Source organism: Cervus canadensis, chromosome 26, assembly GCF_019320065.1.
Source record: "Cervus canadensis isolate Bull #8, Minnesota chromosome 26, ASM1932006v1, whole genome shotgun sequence".
Lineage (NCBI taxonomy): Eukaryota > Metazoa > Chordata > Mammalia > Artiodactyla > Cervidae > Cervus > Cervus canadensis.
Window position 1 is genome coordinate 49,686,187 of NC_057411.1, and position 19,292 is coordinate 49,705,478.

The 19,292-nt window shown below is 56.7% G+C and overlaps 1 protein-coding gene and 1 non-coding gene across 32 annotated transcripts in view; one reads left to right on the plus strand and one right to left on the minus strand.

Annotated features, from left to right (window-relative positions):
• ABLIM2 (actin binding LIM protein family member 2) overlaps positions 1-19,292 on the minus strand; it is a 158,666-nt gene that overhangs the window by 23,813 nt on the left and 115,561 nt on the right. For 18 of the 31 annotated variants that reach the window (XR_006265654.1, XR_006265652.1, XM_043447917.1 and 15 more), the window contains 2 exons: positions 12,887-12,939; positions 12,093-12,234 (listed from right to left, as the gene is read on the minus strand). Coding sequence is in view for 29 of the 31 variants with exons in the window: in XM_043447917.1 (XP_043303852.1) it covers positions 12,093-12,234; positions 12,887-12,939 (195 nt within the window). In the remaining 2 variants the exon portion in view is untranslated. Of the gene's footprint in view, positions 1-10,029; positions 12,235-12,886; positions 12,940-19,292 lie in introns of those variants that run through there. The other 13 variants (XM_043447941.1, XM_043447919.1, XM_043447934.1 and 10 more) reach the window with 4 other exon arrangements.
• TRNAL-UAA lies at positions 17,517-17,599 on the plus strand. The gene has a single exon. It is a non-coding gene; the product is annotated as a tRNA-Leu (tRNA).

Consider the following 19,292-nt stretch of genomic DNA (forward strand, 5'->3'; position numbering starts at 1 on the left):
ATCTGTCATGCAGGCGGCCAGGCGCGGCCGGGCACGGGAGAGGGGGTGCGCCCCGGTGGGTGGGGGGTGACTGGGTCACACGGGAGGGCCCTGAACATCCCACCTGCCTCATTCCAGACCCCGATCCCCCAGGCACGGACTGAAGACAGACACGGGAAGGGGGCGGTGTCCCCGAGCCCACCCTTGACCCCAGGAATGCCATGGAGCCTGACCCAGCCTGGCAGGCACGCGTGTCCTGTCCCCTGGCCAGCCCCTCACCCGGCTGACTAGGAGAGCTGGGGGCAGAGGGGGGAAGGGGCCCTATGTGGGCAGGACTGGGCCACCCTGAGCCAGAGGTGACCAGCGGAGGCCCAGCTCCACCAGAGGGGGCCTGCAGACTACCTTTCAAAACCCTGGAGCTGCTTGCAATTGGGGGGTTTCACATTAAAACCCTAATTTCTAACTTCTCAAGGGGCCAGTCTGAGACACGGACTCTGAGTTCCCTGTGCAAATCCCACAACGGATCCCCCTCCATCGCTCACCTTCCTGGCTCCCCCGGGGGGCCCAGGACATTGAGACGCCCCCCAACCCCCGCCTCATCATTAACCACTTCAGTGCCACGTCTAGAGAGAACAGAGCAGAAGTTCCTGGCTCAGAGAGGAGTGTGGGACGTGCCCCGGAAGGAGAACAAAGGGCAGAGCTGGGGTCCCTGGGGGGGACCCCTACCCCTACCCACCCTGGGGTGCGGACTTCCCCGGGGTGTCTGAACATCTGTCTTTCCATAGTCTGTGGGCCCGTGAAGAGCAGCGGCCACGCCTGCCGACTCCAGGGACCCCCATTCCCAGCACGCGCTCCTGGGAGCCACTGGAATGTCCCCAAAGACGGAGGACCGAGCCCCCGGAGGTGAGGCGGGCACTGTGCACAGAACCGCCTGCTGCCCCCCCCTGCCCTGCAGCCCACTCCAGGAAGGCCAGCTTCCAAACAGAGGGTGCTGTTAATCCGGGTGCCTTTCTCCTGGGGGTTGGCGGAGGGAAGGGAGAGACGGCCTTCCAAATAGGCCGCATTCGCAGGAAAAGGCTTCAGCTGGAGACCTGCCTCGGGGACCCGTGTGTCCCCAGATGGCCTGTGAGGAGGTTCCAGATGAGGGTCAGGAGGGGCCCTTTACAATGTCAAGGGCAGGGGTCTCACACTTGTTTTAGCCAAGGAGCCTTCTCGTCACAGGAAACCTGTGTGAAAACTGATATGTGAAACAGAAGACAGCAGAGCTGGAGAAAGCGAAGCGGGGCGAGGCTGCCGGGCCAGGCCTGCTGGGCGCCTCTCACTTCTGCTGTCGCCCTGGGCCCCAGCTCCTCCCATTTCATGGAAAGGGGGATGGAGGCCCAGGGCCACAGAGGAACCTGGCCAAGCTCACCCGGTCCTCAGCTGCAAGACGAGGCCTCCTGACTTACAGTCCCGGGGTCCCTCCAGGACACACCTGCTCCCCAGTTTACGCACAGAGCCAGAACTCTTAGGGGTGTGAGGCTGTGGGGCTGAGGGTCTAAGGGGACCTCAGCGGAGACCCAGGAACTCCTGATCAGCCAAGGGTGGCTGGCGGCACACCTCAAAGCGGGGTCTCTGGCGAGCGGCGCTGGAGGCAACTTGTCAGAAAGGGCAGATTCTCCGGCCCCACCGCAGACCTACAGACGCAGAATTCTGGGGCTGGGGTCCTGCAGCCTGTGTTTTACAAGCCCTCCAGGGCGTTCTGATGCTCACTGAGGCTTGGCACCCCTTAGGATCCTGGGATCATCTATGTCCTCCCCTCTCATCGTATCTGCTCTAAACCAGTGATGGAAGCACTGCCATCTTCTAAAACCAGCTTCTAAAACCCCCCGGGCTCAGGCTGCCGGCCTCTGTCTGAGTGTCCCACACTCGCATGAAGCGTAGAGACCTTGCTTCCATCAGGCCACCTCGTCTTCCTGACTCATCAACTACGACTGTCTTAGCTCTTTCTTCTATCTGCCTTGAGTTTCCGCATCGGAGGCTGCTATGATTTTCGCTTTGATCATCAACAATGACTTAAGAAACTCATCAAAATGAAAGACAGTTTGATATGTTGACCTCTATTGTTACCTACTTGGATGTTCTTCCTTTCTGAATTTCTGAGCCCTCTAATCACTTCCCGTATGGAGTATGTCCTTTAGACAAGTATGTTTGCCAGTGAAAGCTTTGCTGAGTTTTTCTTTGTCTGAGAAGGTGTCCATGTGCCATTCATTCCTGAAGGATATTTCCACCCAAGATAGAATTCACATCGACAGCAAATGTCTCTCTGCTCTGCACCTGAAAAATGTGCCATCTTCCTCTGGCCTCCATGGTTTCTGGGGAGAAGTTGGCTGTTATTCGCATTGGAGTCCCTGGTAGGGAGTAAAAAGTGTCTTTTCTCTTGGACTACTTTCAAGATTGTTTTTTCTGTCTTCAGGTTTTGAAGTTTAAGTGTGTTTGTGGATAACTTTGGGCTTAATCTACTTGGGGTTTACTCAGTTTCTTGAGCCTGTAGGTTTATGTCTTTTTGTCAAATTTTTTGTTTTCAGGCAATATTTCTGTGAATATTTTTTGGACCCATTTTCTCCCTCTGGGCCTCCAATGGCATAACTGTTATCCTACAGGTTCTGTTCACTCTTTTTTCCTATTTTCTCTCTGCTGTTCAGGTTGGATCATTTCTCTTATTCCATCTTCAAGCTCAGAGTCTCTCCTCTGACATAGCCTTCTCTTCTGTTAGGGAACTCACCCATGAATTTTTAAATCTTGCTTATTTTATTTTTCAGTTCCATCATTTCCATTGAATTCTTTTTGTTTTAGGACCTGTATTCCTTCTGTGAGACTTTTTTTTTTTTTTTTTTTTACTTTTTCAATTGTTTCAAGAGTATTTGTAATTGTTGGTTGAAGCATTTTTGTGATGACTGCCTTAAAAATCCTCCTCAGATAATTCTAATGTCTTTTCAGTGTTAGGATATGCTTCAAACTGTGGTGCTGGAGAAGACTTTTGAGAGTCCCTTGGACAGAAAGGAGATCAAACCAGTCCATCCTAAAGGAAATCAACCCTGAATATTCATTGGAAGGACAGATGCTGAAACTCCAATACTTTGGCCACCTGATGGGAAGAGCTGACTCATTGGAAAAGACCCTGATGCTGGGAAAGATTGAGGGCAGGAGGAGAAGGGGACGACAGAGGATGAGATGGTTGGATGGCATCACTGACTCAATGGAAATGAGTGAGCAAACTCCAGGAGACAGTGGAGGACAGGGAGGCCTGGCGTGCTGCAGCCATGGAATCGCAGAGTTGGACATGGCTGAGGGACTGAACAACAGCAAGGACATGCTGACTGTCTTCTCTCATCCAAATAGTTATGTTCATGGTTCTTGCTGCGATGAGTGATTTTCTACTGTATCCCGGACATGAGAATTTTATGCTAGGAGGTCTGGATCCTAGTTAAGTCTTCCATGTTAGCAGACCATCTCCCTGTTTAGGTTTAACATGTGGGGCCTGGCTTACTGGGGACTGTGCTTCTGAAGACGAGTTAGTTTTCAGAATGCTTGTTAAACTGCTCTTCTGGTCTTCAGCGTCCAACTGGTGTTGCTGGTAATGCCCTGGTGATGAAAGGTGCTTTCCTGGTTGCTCTGTGCCCTGGGGTCAGGGTGGGAGACACTGGCCGTAGATGGAGAGTGTCTCCCTGGGCCGGGTGCCGGGGAGGGCAGTTTACTTACTCTCCTTGTCCACTGCATGGCAGGTGGGAGACACAGGTCCTGCATTTTTCCTCAGGTCTCTGGCCAGTCCACCTTCCTCCTTCCAGAGTTCTACAGCCATCCTCCCTATTGTTCTAGGGCTTTTCCATTGTAACAAGTGCAGAAGAGCAGGGAGCGAAGAGTCTCCACTTATCGCATCCCTGGGGTACTATTAAGACCCATTAGAATGGGACTCTTAGGATGGGACCAGGCATCGGTAGATTTCAGAGGTCACTGGACCCTGGGTGCAGCCAGGATTGAGAACCACTAGGTTAAAAGCTCCCTTCACACATTCAGAGATTTTATGTGACCATCATGAGCCAAGGCATTACACATGAGCCCATTTTACAGGTGAGGAAGCTGAGGCCCAGGAAAACCAAATGACCTGTAGAAGGTCAAATGATTACTCATGAAGAGGATGAGACAAGCTCCCGGGACTCTATACTTTCTCCCCCAGTAACCCTCTCTGCTACAGGAGCTCTGCCCTGGTGAGGGTCTGCAGGCATGGGAGTCTTCTAGGGGCCTGCCTGTCAGATGGCATCGGCTGGCCTTAAGAGTATGTGCAGTGTGTGTCTTAGAGGGAGAGGGAAGGCGCATAGAAAAGGCAGGTCAGGTGGCTGCTGGGCACTCAGGACCCTGAGTTGCAACAGGCCTTAGAGGCTCTGCATGCCTGCCCATGCCCCATTTCCAAGCTCAGCCTAACCAGGCCCCCTTGTCACCTCCTCCCAAAAGCCCTCCTGTGGCAACCTTGCCCTCAGTGTTCTTCTGGGACTGCTTGTGGGGCCCTGAGCGTGACTACTTGGGTCTGGGTCATCTGAGGTTAGATCACCACACGGATGGGCAAGGAGAGGCCCCTTGCGGGTGGATGACTGTTTCAGGTGCATCTCGAGACACACGGCCCCTCCAGGATGCCTTGTGGATAACAGGCAGGGAGCCGTTCCCCTGGGCAGATCTCGGTCAGCTTCACCAGCACAGTGAACAGGTTTTGGTTCACTGATCACAGATACGGAAGTCTGCAGCTGCACGGCCCTGCTCAGGTTCAGGTCCCCTCTTGGCACCTCGGTGTCCCCATCCAAGGAAGGAGGGGCTGGAACCGCCTTCAGCCCCAGGACCGTGGGCACGAGGCCCCTTGGGCCACCTGAGCTTCAGGCTTCAGGAGCATGTGAGAGGGGTCCATTTTAGGCTCACCACGGCGGGCCCGTGGACCCGACCAGCCCTGCGTGACACCCCAGGGCTCAGCCCACAGGATGCTCACGTTGGAGCCCCAAAGCTCAGGTGCTTCCTGCCGGGAAGACTGCACCATGCCCACCTTCACAGACGAGGCGATGGCGACTCCACACTCAGAGAGGTTTGCTCTTGTACCCAGGGTCACGCAGCAAGGCAGAAGCCAGGATTCACCCCCAGGGGGACCGGCACCCAGATCTAGTCGTCTCCGTTGACCCCTCACGTAATCTCATGTCCATGGTCACTGCCCGCGGGGCCCCTGCCACGCTGGGACCCACGAAGGAGGTAGGCTCTGCTCAGGGAAGCCCTGGGCACCCGCTGCCCCGTGGGCACTCACTGGGGGGCTGCTGCAGGCACAGAGGAGGCACAGGGGGCCCCCTGGACCCTGCCCCCAGGGGCTGACGGTCCTCAGGGGAGAGAGGACACAGAGTCTCAGATAAGGTGTCCCCTGCCGGGGCCAGGGGAGGAGAGACAGAGCTCCCAGGTGGGTACCACGAGACCCAGAGCTGAACTTGGGGGGACAGAGGAAGCCTGAGAGCTGTGACCTGAGATGTGGGCTCTCACCCCTGGACACCCGAGGGTCTGGGCATGGCCTGTGTCCCTGACCACAAATCCAAGGTCACACCCCATCTGGTCCCCAGGCTGGGGGCAAGCCTGTCCAGCACAGGGGGTCACAGGGACCTTTGCTGAAAGCAGAGTCCCAGCCAGTCCCCAGGGGAGGGCAGGGAGGCTCTGCCCTCGCATGTGAGGGGGCTTCTCTTGGGCCAAGGTCCCCTCCCTGACGTCTGGAGCCCCCATTGCTCTTGCTGGGGCCGAATGTGAGCAGGAGGGCAGGCGGCAGGCTGTCCATCCAGCCGGCGGCCAGGTCAGCCACACTCTCCCAGCTGTCTCTGCCCCAGGGGCCCCTCGGCCGCCTGCAGGACGCTGGGCGCCTGACCCGAGCCCTAAAGCCCGCTTGGGCCTCTCTCCCAGGCTTCCCCCACCACCCTCCGCCCAGCCCTGGCTCTCTCCACCCCCAGGGCTCTCCAGGGGCTACTCCTGACCACGCTTTCTCTCCACCCTCACCCCAGGTCCTGCAGGAAAGGGGAATGGAGGCAGAGGACGGGGACAGAGGTGGGTGCTGAGCAGGAGAATCGCAGCTTTTCTGGGCTCCAGACCCCGCCCAGTGAGGGTGGGGCTGGGTCTCAGGTTACCCACACCCCACCCCTAGGCCCACCTGGGAGCCAAGGGCCCCGAAGACTCTGCCTCCAGCCCAGACCTCTCCTGAGGGCCCCGCCTGCCCATCCACCTCCGTGCAGCTCTGGCTGGGTGTCTCAGACTCCTGTCTCAACATGAAGAACCCACCTTGCTCCTGCCCCGCCTCTGAGTAAAGGTGACCCCGCCCACCTGAGCCAGGACGACCTGAAGGATCATTCTTGATCCTACGCGCCCCCCACCTTGACCGCTCACACCGGTCCTGCTGCTCAGACAGCTCAAGGGGCTTCCCTGCGGCTCCTCTGGGCCCCGCCGTCCCCTTTGCCCTGGCCTGGCAGCCTCTAGTCTATGTTCTGCAAAGCCTCCCATCCGTGTTTAAATGGGTAAAACTGTCAACCTCATCTCCTGCTCACAACCCTGCTGCCCTGACTCTGGTCTTTGAAGACAGAGAATAATGTTCCCAGCAATCGCACACGGACCACTGGCTTCTGGCCGCCGCCCCCAGCCTCCTGCTTCCCAAACGGCCACCTCGCTTCTTGCCTCTAGCCCCAGTGTGGGTTGCTTGTGCTGCTCAGAAGGTCCTTCTCGGGGACACCCCCAGGACACCCCCAGAAGCCTCCTCCCCAGCCTGGATGACCACAGTGAGTCTCCTACTGTCTTTACCGCCCCCGACAGTCCTGCTGGAGGCTCGGTCAGAGGCGGTCTGGGCGCTGCTGAGAACTCGCAGGACAGGCCGGGCCCTACCAAGGCCCCCAAAACCCTGTGTGACCCTGCACATCCCAGCCCCCACGCCACCCAGGGCCCAGCAGCCAGGCTTCACCTTTGTTGGGAGGGTCCTCTCGCCCAGATACCTCCCTCTTCAAGCCTGCTCACTTAGCCCCTCCTACCCCGAGCCCCGGGCTGGGCCTGGCCGCCTGACCTGCAGGCGCTATGCTGTTGCTGCTTAATCGCTCAGTCGTGTCCGACTCTCGGCGACCCCATGGACTGCAGCACGCCAGGCTTCCCTGTCCTTCACCACCTCCCGGAGCTTGCTCAAACTCCTGTCCATCGAGTCGGTGATGCCGTCCAGCATGCAAAGGCAGGCGCCATACGTCTCACCTTTTCATCTGGACTTTGTGTCACCCCCCACCCGCTCTAGACCGTCAGCTCCTGGGCTGGGGGTACCGTCTGTGCAGACTCTGCTGTGCCCCCAGCACACACCCAGGGCCAGGGCGCGGGAGCCCTCACCAAAGCTTGGTTGAGGTTGGGCGGTCGCGCCCCGTCTCCGGGCCTTCTCTTGCTTGTCCGACAAGGAGGGCCAGGACTGATGTCCCATCGGTGTGATGCTCGTGGATTCTGCCCCCCGGGTCTCAGGTCACAACGCCCAGAACTGAGCACGCCCCCACGCTCTGAAATTCTCATGGGGTTGGCACACCACAAATCGGTTCTCTCCCTCTTTCCACCACGGACTAGGCAATGTGAGAACAATCTTTTTCTTTCCTCCACAGCCTGGAAACTCCCAAGGACTAACAGAGGACGGGGAAAGCCACTTCCGAGCGGGCCTGACACCCACTTTCCTGCTGCTGTTAGCAGGGAGACAGAGATGAACAGAGATGCTGTCTCCCGACCTTCCCTGGTGGGCACTGGGTTGGCGATCATGAAACAGTCTCAGACCCCAGCCTCCGGCCAGGCCCTGGCTGGGTGGGCAGCAGGCGGGAGACAGGTGGACGGGACTCCACGGGGACGGATACCCAGAAGGTGTCACAAGACAGCAAAGTCACAGGCAGGGTGGGGAGCGCTGGCCCCCACTGGACCACCCCTCTGTGCCGCCTTGGTTTCCATGCAGAGCAGTCCTCATCCTGACCTCCAAGCCCACCCTCACGTGCCTGATTCCCTTCCAAAGGGTGAGGTCCTCTCCAGGGCTCACCTAGTCCTCAGGGAAGGGTCTCAGCCAGCCTGGGGCTCTGTCTGACATCGTCACACCTCTGACCCCCTGAGTTGGGGGAACGTGGGGAACCTCAAAAGGGAGGACAGGACTTGAAGGGCTAGGGAGAGCAGCAGCAGGCCAGGCCACAGGGTCCAGGCCAGGTGAGAGGCCCACAGATCCTGGGGTCCTTCATCCTGTGAACCGCATCCTGTGAGGCTCAAGATGCTCTCCTTGTAACAGAAAATCAGTACCATCCCTTTCCTGGGCAAAAATCAGATTCATCAATAATACAACTGGCTACAGGCATGAAAGAAAGCAAGCCAGTGAAAGCGTTGGTTGTTCAGTCGTGTCCGACTCTTTGTGACGCCATGGACTCTAGCCCACCAGGCTCCTCTGTCCATGCAACTCTCCAGGCAAAAATACTGGAGTGGGTTGCTGTTCCCTTCTCCAGGGGATCTTCCCAAGCCCAGGGATCGAACCTGGGTCTCCCGCATTGCATGCATATTCGTCACCAGCTGAACCACCAGGGAAGCGCAGACAAGTACATGCCTAGTACAGGTAACGCCCGAGGTGTCGCATAAAGGAAAAGAACGGCACTCCACCATAAAACGTGTTTCAATGAGACCTCTTTGGAGGGATGAGCCGTGCCGGCTGAGAACCACTGCCTTAGAGGAGGAGGATATCACACAGGTTTCTCAGCCACCTGCTTCCCTGCAGGAGAGCGGGGACTGGGTCCTGTTCATCACCTCCTCTCTGCTGCCTAGCGCTGTGTCCAGCACATAGTAGGTGCTCAGTTAATGTTTGGTGAAGGGATGGGTGAGTGACTGAACGATGAATTCAGCCTCAGGTGAGATGTGCTGATGGTGTCATGAGTGGGATGAGGTTGTGCCTGGTCCCTGTGAGCCCACAGAGGACCCCAGGCAGGTGGTGGGGTGCGTGCTCTGGCTCCCAGCAGCATCTCTGCCTGTCCCAGCTCCCTGCACACTTCTCCAGGGCGGGGGCCGCTCCTGTCTTCTCGGTTTCTCCCTCAGCGCCCCGCACAGCGTCTGGCACAGAGTGGGTGCTCAATAAATACCCGTTGAATTTAGCGCATCTCAATTCAACAAACATTTATTGAGCGCCCGCTGTGTTGAGTGTCACAGTCCTACCCTCCTCTGGCGCGCTACAGATGATGTCCCGGGATGCAGGCAGGCCTGCCTTGCTGTGTGCAAACCACTCTGTTCAGTAATGACTGCAAATTAAACTGGGGTCAATGCACTCACGATTGGGAGCCACTTGCATTTTCTCAATGCAACTTGAGAAAAGAAGGTGGATACCCCTCTGTTCTCAGTTTAGGGGCACTGCTCATCCCGCCCAAATTTCTCAGGAGGCTGGTAGACAGCAAGGCACGCCTGACCTAGGCAAGACCAGCAGCCTGGGTCCTCGTTGCTATTTCCATGCAGGATGGGAGCAGAGCGGTATCACCAGGGCAGAGATGAAGTCACAGGTGCAGTGGTCAGACACCATGGGCTTCCCATTTGCAGGAACCGATGTCAGAACACCAGCAGAAAGTGAAGCAATGACAGAAGCATTATCACAATCATTGTGAGCCTGCATCCCTGAAGGAGGACATGCATGCACACGCACACACATGTGTACATGTACACACACGCACAGGCGTGCACACATGCATACATGTACACACATACATGTACAGCTGTGTACACACGCACACATACACATATGTACATGCCCGTGCACACACACACACACACACACACCTGCACACGTACATACCCATGTGCACATACACACACGTGTACGCACATACATACATATACACACATACACATCTGCACACGTACACACCCATGTATACATACACATGTGTACGCACATATATACATATACACACATACACATGCATACAGAGACACAGGTTGTTTGTACCTCAGAGGGCTCGCCCAGTTAGAACATGAATTCCAGCACAGACACTGCGGTTCCTGCAGGCCGGGCGCCCCTGCAGCTTGTGATGGGAACACGGCAGCAAGGAATGGGGTTGACACAGACCTCACAGGTGTGTCATTGCCCAAAACGGCTGCACAGCCTACAGGCCTTGCAGGGTCTACTGCCCGGGGGGAACGCCTGGAGTGACCCCAGGGCACCTCATGTGGCATGAGATGAGGAAGCGGTGCAGGCAGGTGGGCAAACACGCCCAGGTCACAGGGCAGGTCAGCGCGGCACAGGGAGGTCGCCAGGAGGCAGCCTGTTCCTGCCTGGACTTCTCCCCAGATGGAGCCCCCCTCCCTAAGCCCCAAGCCAGAGGCAGGCCACGAAGGGACTCCCTGGGGACAGCAGCTGCCTGCTCCCCGCCCCAGAGGAGAGACCAGGGGAGGCCACCAGCCCTGCAGACACGGGCCTGCCCACCACCCAGCAAGGGAAGAACCGAGGCTGGCAAAGCCCACCTGAGGACCCCAGAGTGTCCGTTCCTGGGAGCTAGTGCTTTGGTGCCCCCAAGGGGGGCTACTGGGGTGCTGCTGGGGGTGCTCTGGGGGGCTGGCGCAGTAGGTCTCCACCTTCCAAACAACTGCCATTTGGAAAAGTAGAAAGGGCCATGATCAAGGCCAGTGACACGGGGCTATGGGCAAGTTCCGAACCTCCCCGGACAGAGAGGGGCTTGGGGGTCCGGCTGCAGCTGCCAGGTCGGGTTCTGCCCTTCACTGCTCCTGTGAGCAGCCCTGCACCCCTCACCCCCACCCCACCTGCCTCGGCCTTTCCTGCCCCAGGCCGCTGAGTGAATGAGTCTTGTTGAGGGTCTTTCCCGGTGTGACCTTCCCGTGGGGATGCCGGCCCTGCAGTGACTCTGGCTTCCACTTGGACAGCGGCCGCCCAGGCTGGAGAGGCACGGGGCACTCGGACGCCCGCCTACAGAGACGGCACATAAAACGACACACGCTTGCTCCGTTTAGACGTCTTCTTTAACAAGGGGTCACCTCCACGCTTCCTGGTCCCCCGCCCACGTCGGAACACACGCGCCTTCATTTGTGAGACAGTTTACAGTTGGGAGGACGAGGATGACGATGATGGTGAGGAAAAGCAGTTGTTCTCTGAGCATCTACTATGCGTTCGGCTGAGCGCTGGCGGCTCCCGGACCCCCTCCCCGCCCCGGGTGGCTAACAACCCCTCCAGGCACACGGGTGAAACTGAGGCCCAGTACTGGCGTAATTGGCTCAAGGTCAGCGTCCAGCTGGGACTTGAACTTAGGCCTCTCTCAAGGCAAAGCCAGTGTCTTTCCTGGGCTTTCTCACACCCGTCCCCGTCCCCTCCTGGCCTTCTCTACTTCCAAACTACACCTCCAGCTTGTCCACAGAAACCCACCCACAGCCGCTGAGACCCAAAGAGTCTGTCTGTCATCTACTGCGTGCACCAGCTTGCTGCTGTTTCCTCTATAATTCACAGCCTCTGGATGTGAAGAGCGTTACGGGGAGTTTTGCTCAACATCTGAAGGGCACACCTACTGAGTGTCACGATCCCCTGGATCAGGCAGATGGGGGTCTTTGTCCCACCTCGCTCCCTGAGGACATGGGGTCCCGGGTCCCGGCCCCTTGCTCAGGAGGGGCACATAATAACACGGGTCAGCATTCTCACACACCGCCCTGGACAGCGCTGCTCCTGGCCCCAAGTCTGGACTCACCGCCTGGACCACGCTCTGTCCGCTCCGGAGGAAAACAGGCCCTCACTTCCAGCCTGGAAGCCCTTTCCCCCCGAGGACCCCAGGAGTGTGAGTCAGCCTCCTCCCAGCCGTTGAGAGTTCAGCGGGACACTGGCGCGACCTGCGGGCAGCCTGCTGGCTCGGACGCCATTGAGGAGAGAACAGTGCGTGGCTAGGGGCCTGCTCCCTACCTGACTTGCCCTCTGTCTGGAGGTTTGCTCTCAGAGTTTTGAAGGAGCAAGGCTTAGATCTGGGGGGATCAGCTCGAGGTCATGGGCCCCTTTTCTGCAAGGCCTTTCATGCCACACCGACGGCCTCTTGCTCAGAAGAACCACTCACGTGAGTAGAAGTTGTCCCCTGGAACCGTCTGGGGAGGGCCTCTGTCGGTCCCGCTACTGAGGGACAAAGACTGGCTGTCTAGGTCTGGAGAGTTGGTCCTCGTGTCTGCCTCCCCCTTGAGAATCAGCCAGCTGGTCTTCTGCTGAGAAAAAACAGAAGCTCTGTGAATTTCAACTTGACCTGCAGGGGCACTGACCCATTTTACAGATAAGGAGACTGAGGCTGGGGAAGTCAGGGCCCGAAGTGAGATCACATGTGGCGGGTGTCGGGTAAGCCAGCCTTGGGCTCCTTCCATACTCACCCACCTTCCTTAAAGAAGAACAAAGGGGTCTTAGCTCTTGAGCCAGGGTGGACTCAAGATTTATTTTCCTTTCTTTTCAGTCATCTCGTTGGTTAAAGAACCAAAAGTGGCTCAGACAGTAAAGAATCTGCTAGTAATGCAGGAGACCTGAGTTCAGTCCCTGGGTCTGGAAGATTCCCTGGAGAAGGGAATGGCTACTCACTCCAGTATTCTTGCCTGGAGAATTCCATGGACAGAGGAGCCTGGCGGGCTACAGTCCATGGGGTCACAAAGAGTTGGACACGACTGAGCGACTAACGCTTTCACTTTCAAGTGAAAGCAAAGAATGAGGACAAGAGGTGCTGTTTCCTCAGTGCAAGGAGGCTGGTGGGACCACCCCTTAAATTTGGTCCCAGGTGGCCCGTGCCGGACCCCTAAGGGGCAGAACCTAAGAGGAGGAGCTGCGGCTTCAAGTTGGAGAAGGCCCCCCGACACCGGGCCTGCCCCTCATTACCTTCCTGTTATCCGGGTCGAAACCTCCATCCTCCCCATCGGATCGCCTCGTGGCTGGAAGGGAAAAATCGATCGGTCAAGGGAGCGCACCGTCGGTGGTGGGTTTGCACGTCCTGGTTCCCACTTCACAGTCATGCTCAAAATGGAAAAAAAAAAAAGAAAAGTCGCCAGCACTTGTACTTTTGAGGACTGAGGAACCAGATCGGCTGGGGAATATCCCCGCATGAATAGGGGCTGGGGAGCCTTGCATGGGATTTGCTAAAACAAGAGCAGGTGTGTGAAGTGATGTCTCATTAACATCCCAGCCGACCCCTCCTCAGCCGCTTGGCATTTCGAAGATCACGCTTTCTACCTTCCAAGTTTAACTTTAAAGTAAGAGAAGGGCCCCGTGGTCCAGCCCCCGGTGGGTCAGACTCTGCTGGGTTGGGCTTCACAGACTTTACTGCTCACCCCCACGTGACCCATTTCTCAGATCAGAGCACTGAGACTCAGACACCTGACGTGACTTTCTCGAGATCACAGATCAGCGGGCGGCAGAGGCTGACATGCAACTCGGGCGGTCTGACTCCAAAGTCCTTCCTCTTGTCTGCCTCACCTCACTGCCCGCAAGACACAGAACATGGAGTGAGCAATTCCAGTGGGAGGACTCCAGGAAGAGCAATGAGGGGGTGCAACACACGACCGGAGGTGGGCTCGATGAGAGCGCGCGCGCAAACGTCCGCCACTCGGCAGACTCTCTGGAGCTGAGTCAGGAGGTGTCTGTGTCCTCCGTTTCCCTTTTTTGGCGGGGCGTGGGGATGGTCACCCAGCTGGGCCCACGTTATCATCTCCAAACTAACAGGATGAAATAAACCACACGCGGGCAAGGCGGACAGTTCTCAGCATCCAATTCAGTAACGACCCATCCTGTGCATCCCGAGCTAAACCACTGGCCCCAGGCATGCATGGAACCACGGAAGGAAGAGCCCAGGGTCCTTCGCCACCTGCCACGGAGACCGAGGCTGGAGACCGAGCCGCCGAGACCAAGGACGCGCCCAGGGTGGGCTCCTTACCTGCAGCCTGCGGAGGGCTCAGACCTTCTAGCCTTTGGGAGCACCCTGCCTTGTGCACCACCAACGACAAGACTGACATCAGACCCGAGAGCTTGGAAATGGGGGACTGGGCTACCGGACCTTGACAAGATAAGGCCACAGTTGAAGACTGTTCTGGATGCTCTGACATTTCGCTATCCCCAACGACTCCCTGTTTCTCCTTCTCCCGGGAGAGACAGCAGTTTGCAACATGAAAACAAAGACCTCGCTCTCTCCACCGACAGAGGGCAACAGGTGCCAAGCCTGCGTGCGGGGCACGGTGATGGAGCGGCAGGGGATGGGGCACAGAGGCGGATGCACGCCCATCAGCGTGGGCGCTCCCGCTGCCCAGACGATGGCTGTTGCTGGGCAGCAGAGCCCTGGGCGTCGGGCCATGCATCAGCCGGGACTCTGGGCAGCTGGCACAGCAGCCTCAGCGACAATCCGGCCAGCGGCTACTGGGGGCTCTGAGAGCTCAGCCACTGTCCAGCCCAGAGACGGCCTCCAGGGCTGGCTCTTCTGCTCAAAGTGAGTGAGCCTCATCCCTCAGCAGCCCGCAGAGGCCCCTGGCACTGCTGCAGTTGGGGTAACTCGCAAATGCACAAACAACTAAGAGGCTCCAGCCAAAGGGCTTTGGAGGGTGTGAGATTCCTAAGACTTCGGAGTCCGGGGACCAGCGCGCCCTCACCCCCACCTCCTGGGTCTGAGGACTCCACGAAGCCTTGGGGGTCACATGGGGGCAGAAGAGTTCTGGCTGTAGAGCCAGCTCAGGGCTCAAAGAAGCGCCCCACCTCTGATGGTGGGGGGGATTCCACCAACATGCAGCAAGTTTTCTCTGCAAAAGCCTCCAGCTCCGAGAGGTGTGTACAAGCTAACCAGACTCAAACAGGGGGTTTCCAGAGCCGTATAACACACGGCGGGGTCTCTCCAGAAATGGGAGATGGGCTTAAGGACACAGAGGACCCTGGTGTCTCGTGTGGTTTGCGGGCTGCTCCCTTCATGGCCCTGAGCCTCAGTTTCCTGATCTGTAAAATGGGCAAATGACACCCACTCCACCCCCACTACTTGAAGAGGATCCCATGAGATGAACATGGATCCTGTCACATATGAGGAGCTCAGCTCACAGGTCTGAAATATTAGGAATAAATGAGAGGCGAATCATGCAGCTAATTTGTAGCAGGCCGTTTCGGGGTGTCAGGAACAGACAGATCGGTTCAGGACAAGCAGAGAAACGGGCTTGTGTGTGTCTTTCATGTCACACGAGGCGGCTCCATCCGAGCCGTGAAAGGTATCTGCCATGAGCACCCTTTGGGGCTAGGCTGATCTCCTTGCCCCTGCTTGCCCGGGACCTTTTCGGGAAGCACCCTGATGAGAGGGGCGGTCTGCCCAGAGCCATCCCCTTCCCCTCCATCCCAAAGCCAAAATGAGCCTCCAACCCACTATGAAGGAATCCCAGAGAGACACATGAGATGCGATTAATTTCTTAAAAGTATTAATCACTGTGTCATTTCCGACTCTTTGCAACCCCAAGGACTGTAGCCCACCAGGCTCCTCTGTCCATGGGATTCTCCAGGCAAGGATACTGGAGTGGGTTGCCATGCCCTCCTCCAGGAAATCTTCCTGACCCAGGAATCAAACCTGGGTCTCCTGCATTGCAGGTGGATTCCTTACCATCTGAGCCACCAGGGAAATAGTTACAGACTGCGCAGGTGGCCCCTATGGCCTGGTGCGAGTGGGCGGCTCTGGGAGGCAAGAGGGAGCCCCTTGCTGACAGCAGGTGTGGGAGGTGGTGAGCCGCACCCCCCCACCCCCCCGCCACCTCCCACGCACACCGCCACCTAACAGCTCCCACACTCTGGCTGGTGAAACAGAACATCTGTCCTCACAACTGGACAGCTTCCTGGGAAGTCTGGAGGGAGGCATCACGTTTTCCTCTTGAATTCACTTTCAACACTGGGCCAGCTCCACTCCACTGGGAGGAAAGTCCCCGCTCTGGGCCAGGCATCATGGGGCTGCATGTGGAGCCCCTGGGAGCAAGAACCCTGCCCCCCAGAGCAGGAGACAGGGCTGGTGGGGGAGTTCTGTCCGCCTCACAGAGGGCCAACACTGGGCTCAACACTGCGGGTGACTCGAGGCCGTTCAAAGGACCCCAAAAAGGTTCCCGTCACAGCTGGAGGTTTAGCGGGCGGTGCAAGGCCCCCTGTAGACCCCCAGCTTGTCCAACACCCTCTGCCAGTCCTTATTTTCCACTCTGTTCCTTTGCTTCCTTTCTTCTCTTTCTCACTCCTTTTTTAAAAACATGTCATTAAATTGTAACCAAGCAGAGACATGATGAAGGACAGGGAAGCCTGGTGTGCTGCAGTCCATGTGGTCGAAAGAGTCAGACACAACTGAGCGACTGAACAAGAGATGGAACTAATGTAGTCCAAGAAAATCCTGTTGGTCCCTAATGATGTTAAGTGAGAGCAGCGGGTTCAGGGGTCAGGCAGACCTGGGGGTGACTTGCCCATCAACTGGTCACAATGGCCACTTCATGGCCCTGACCTTAGCTTACTTGTCTTGGACTGCAAGGAGAGCAAATCCGTCCATCCTAAAGTAAAATCAGTCCTGAATATTCATTAGAAGGACTGACGTTGATGCTGAAGCTCCAATACATTGGCCACCTGATGCGAAGAGCTGACTCTTGGAAAAGATGCTGATGCTGGGAAAGATTGAAGGCAGGAGGAGAAGGAGGTGACAGAGGATGAGATGGTTGGATGGCATCACCAACTTGGACATGAGTTTGAGTAGGCTCCGGGAGTTGGTGATGGACAGGGAGGCCTGGCGTGCTGTAGTCCATGGGGCTGAAAAGAGTCAGACATGACTGAGGGACTGAGGAGCCACTAACCGGGCTACGTCGAGGTGGAACCCCAACACACGTGGTACATCTGTGGCAGCTATGCAACCGCTAATCCTAACCCTGACCCCCATCCTCAGCGTCAGTGCCCCCTGCCCGCCCCTCACCGAGTCCTCAGGCCTGGCCACCCTCATGCTGTAGGCTCATTTCCCCAAACACGCAAGTGGGATGAAGGCACCAAGAAAGACTGTTGCTAAATTAAACACAACTTTTGATGACTTGGCAATAGAAAGTTAAATAGTAAATACATTAATTAAAAAGCATAAATTTTTAAAGCTCACTGAATACACCATCTTAAACTAATTGAGAGGAGGGCATGCCAACCCACTCCAGTATTGCCTGGAGGATCCCCATGGACAGAGGAGCCTGGCAACTTCAGTCCATGGGCTCACAAAGAGCTGGACACGACTGAAGTGACTTAGTGGTTTAGTTGCTAAGTCGAGTCCGACTCTGCGACCCCATGACCTGTAGCCCACCAGGCTCCTCTATTCATGGGATTTCCCAGGCAAGAAACACTGGAGTGGGTTGCCATTCGGCTTCCTACGTGGCCCTAGTGGTAAAGAACCCGCCTGCCAATGCAGGAGAAGTAAGGGATGCGGGTTCGATACCTGGATCAGGAAGATCCCCTGGAGGAGGACGTGGCAACTCACTCCAGTATTCTTACCACTGGGATGGCCGAGTGGTTAAGGCGTTGGACTTAAGATCCAATGGACATGTGTCTGCGTGGGTTCAAACCCCACTCCCGGCAATAGTGACTTAGCAAACTAATTAAATGGTCCAGGAACTCAATGTCACCACCCGGAGTTTATTTCTGGCAAGTCGGGAGATTAAACTGACGGTTTCTCCAGCCTGAGCTGGGCTCCTCTCTCCCTTGAGTGGACGCTCAGTTTGCTGCTGAGATGGGGAGTAGGGACTGCACATGGACTTGAAAACACACACATGCACACACTCGCATGCTCACACACATGCTACACACAGGCATGCTCCCGCCCCTGAGGCACTTCCGGTGGATATGGTCCAGCTAGAGGGGGAAATCTTATAAAATCAAAGCATCTCAAATGCACTCCATCACACCTATCCCTCACGCCCTGAGGATTGTCCGAGGAAAGCTGGACGCGAGGACTCGAGGCCCCCGAGAGCGCCTGCCCCTCTCACGGCCCCTTTAGAGTCAAGCAGGGGCTGTCTGTGCTGCTGTTCATCCCGCCGTGAGGCTGAACGCTCGGCAGAGAGCACGCACTCTATAAGGTTCATTTCATAAAGTCATCAATAAGCCCAAGTTCCAGAACGTTAAAAGAGTTTGGGTCATTACTCAGGGTTCAAATAGGGATTCACTTGCCTTTCGATAGAAAAGGTGTAAATATCCAGATTAAAAAAATATATATGACGATCACCCCAGAACAAACTGGGATTTCCCTGGCGGTCCAGTGATTAAGACCCTGCGCTTCTGCAGGGGCCGTGGGTTCAATCCCTGGTCGGGGAATTTAGACCCACAAGCTGCACGGTGCAGCCAAAAAAAAATAGGTAAACTGAATCTCCGTGGCATGATTCAGTTAAGGGACTCAGTGTGAGAAGTTCTCAGTCTAGGATCATCGGGCTCCATCAGACGCTAGGGAGCAATTTCATAACCTGATTTGCCACCTAGCCCCCTCCTAGGGGCCGGTCATCCGACCCTGTATGTGTAAGTGATGTGTTACCGGCTGATCAAAGGTCAAGTCAGTCAGCTCTCCCCGCAGACGAGGACAGCCTCAAGGCTGGAGCACGGGTGCCCCGGCGGAACAACATCACTCTCTGCCTGCTCCTGCCCTCCTGTGCCTCAGTTTCCCCATGGGTGACACGGGAGGCTGGTCTGGACAACCTCTGAGGGTCCTGGGGTCCATGAGCCCCGCCCTCTCTGATCCTTCGGGAAGATCTGGGTTCCCTGCTTCTCTGATCGAGGGCAACAGTGAAAGGCATCACCTCCTGGAAGCCCAGGAGTTCCCAGTCGTCTTTTATTTTCTTGGGAAGAGGGAGAAATACAATCAAGCACAGGGCCTGTTGCCGTCAAGCAGAAAATTTATAAAACAGACAGACCACGGCTTGTCAGTAAGCCACAGCCAGCCAGCCAGCCAGCCGGCCAGCGCGTGCTCAGCCGTGTCTGACTCTCTGCGACCCCACGGACTGTTGCCCGCCAGGCTCCTCTGTCCAGAGGATTTCCCAGGCAAGAATATTGCAGTGGGTTGCCATTTCCTCCTCCAGGGGATCTTCCCGACCCAGGGATCGAACCTGCATCTCTTGTGTCTCCTGCACTGGCAGATGAATTCTTTACCAATTGCGCCTTCTGGGAAGCCCAGTAAGCCACAAAAAAACACACTATCTTTGGCCACGCTGCGTGTCACGTAGTATCTTAGTTTCCCGACCAGGAATTGAACTCACGCCCCCTGTATTAGAAGCATGGAGTCTTA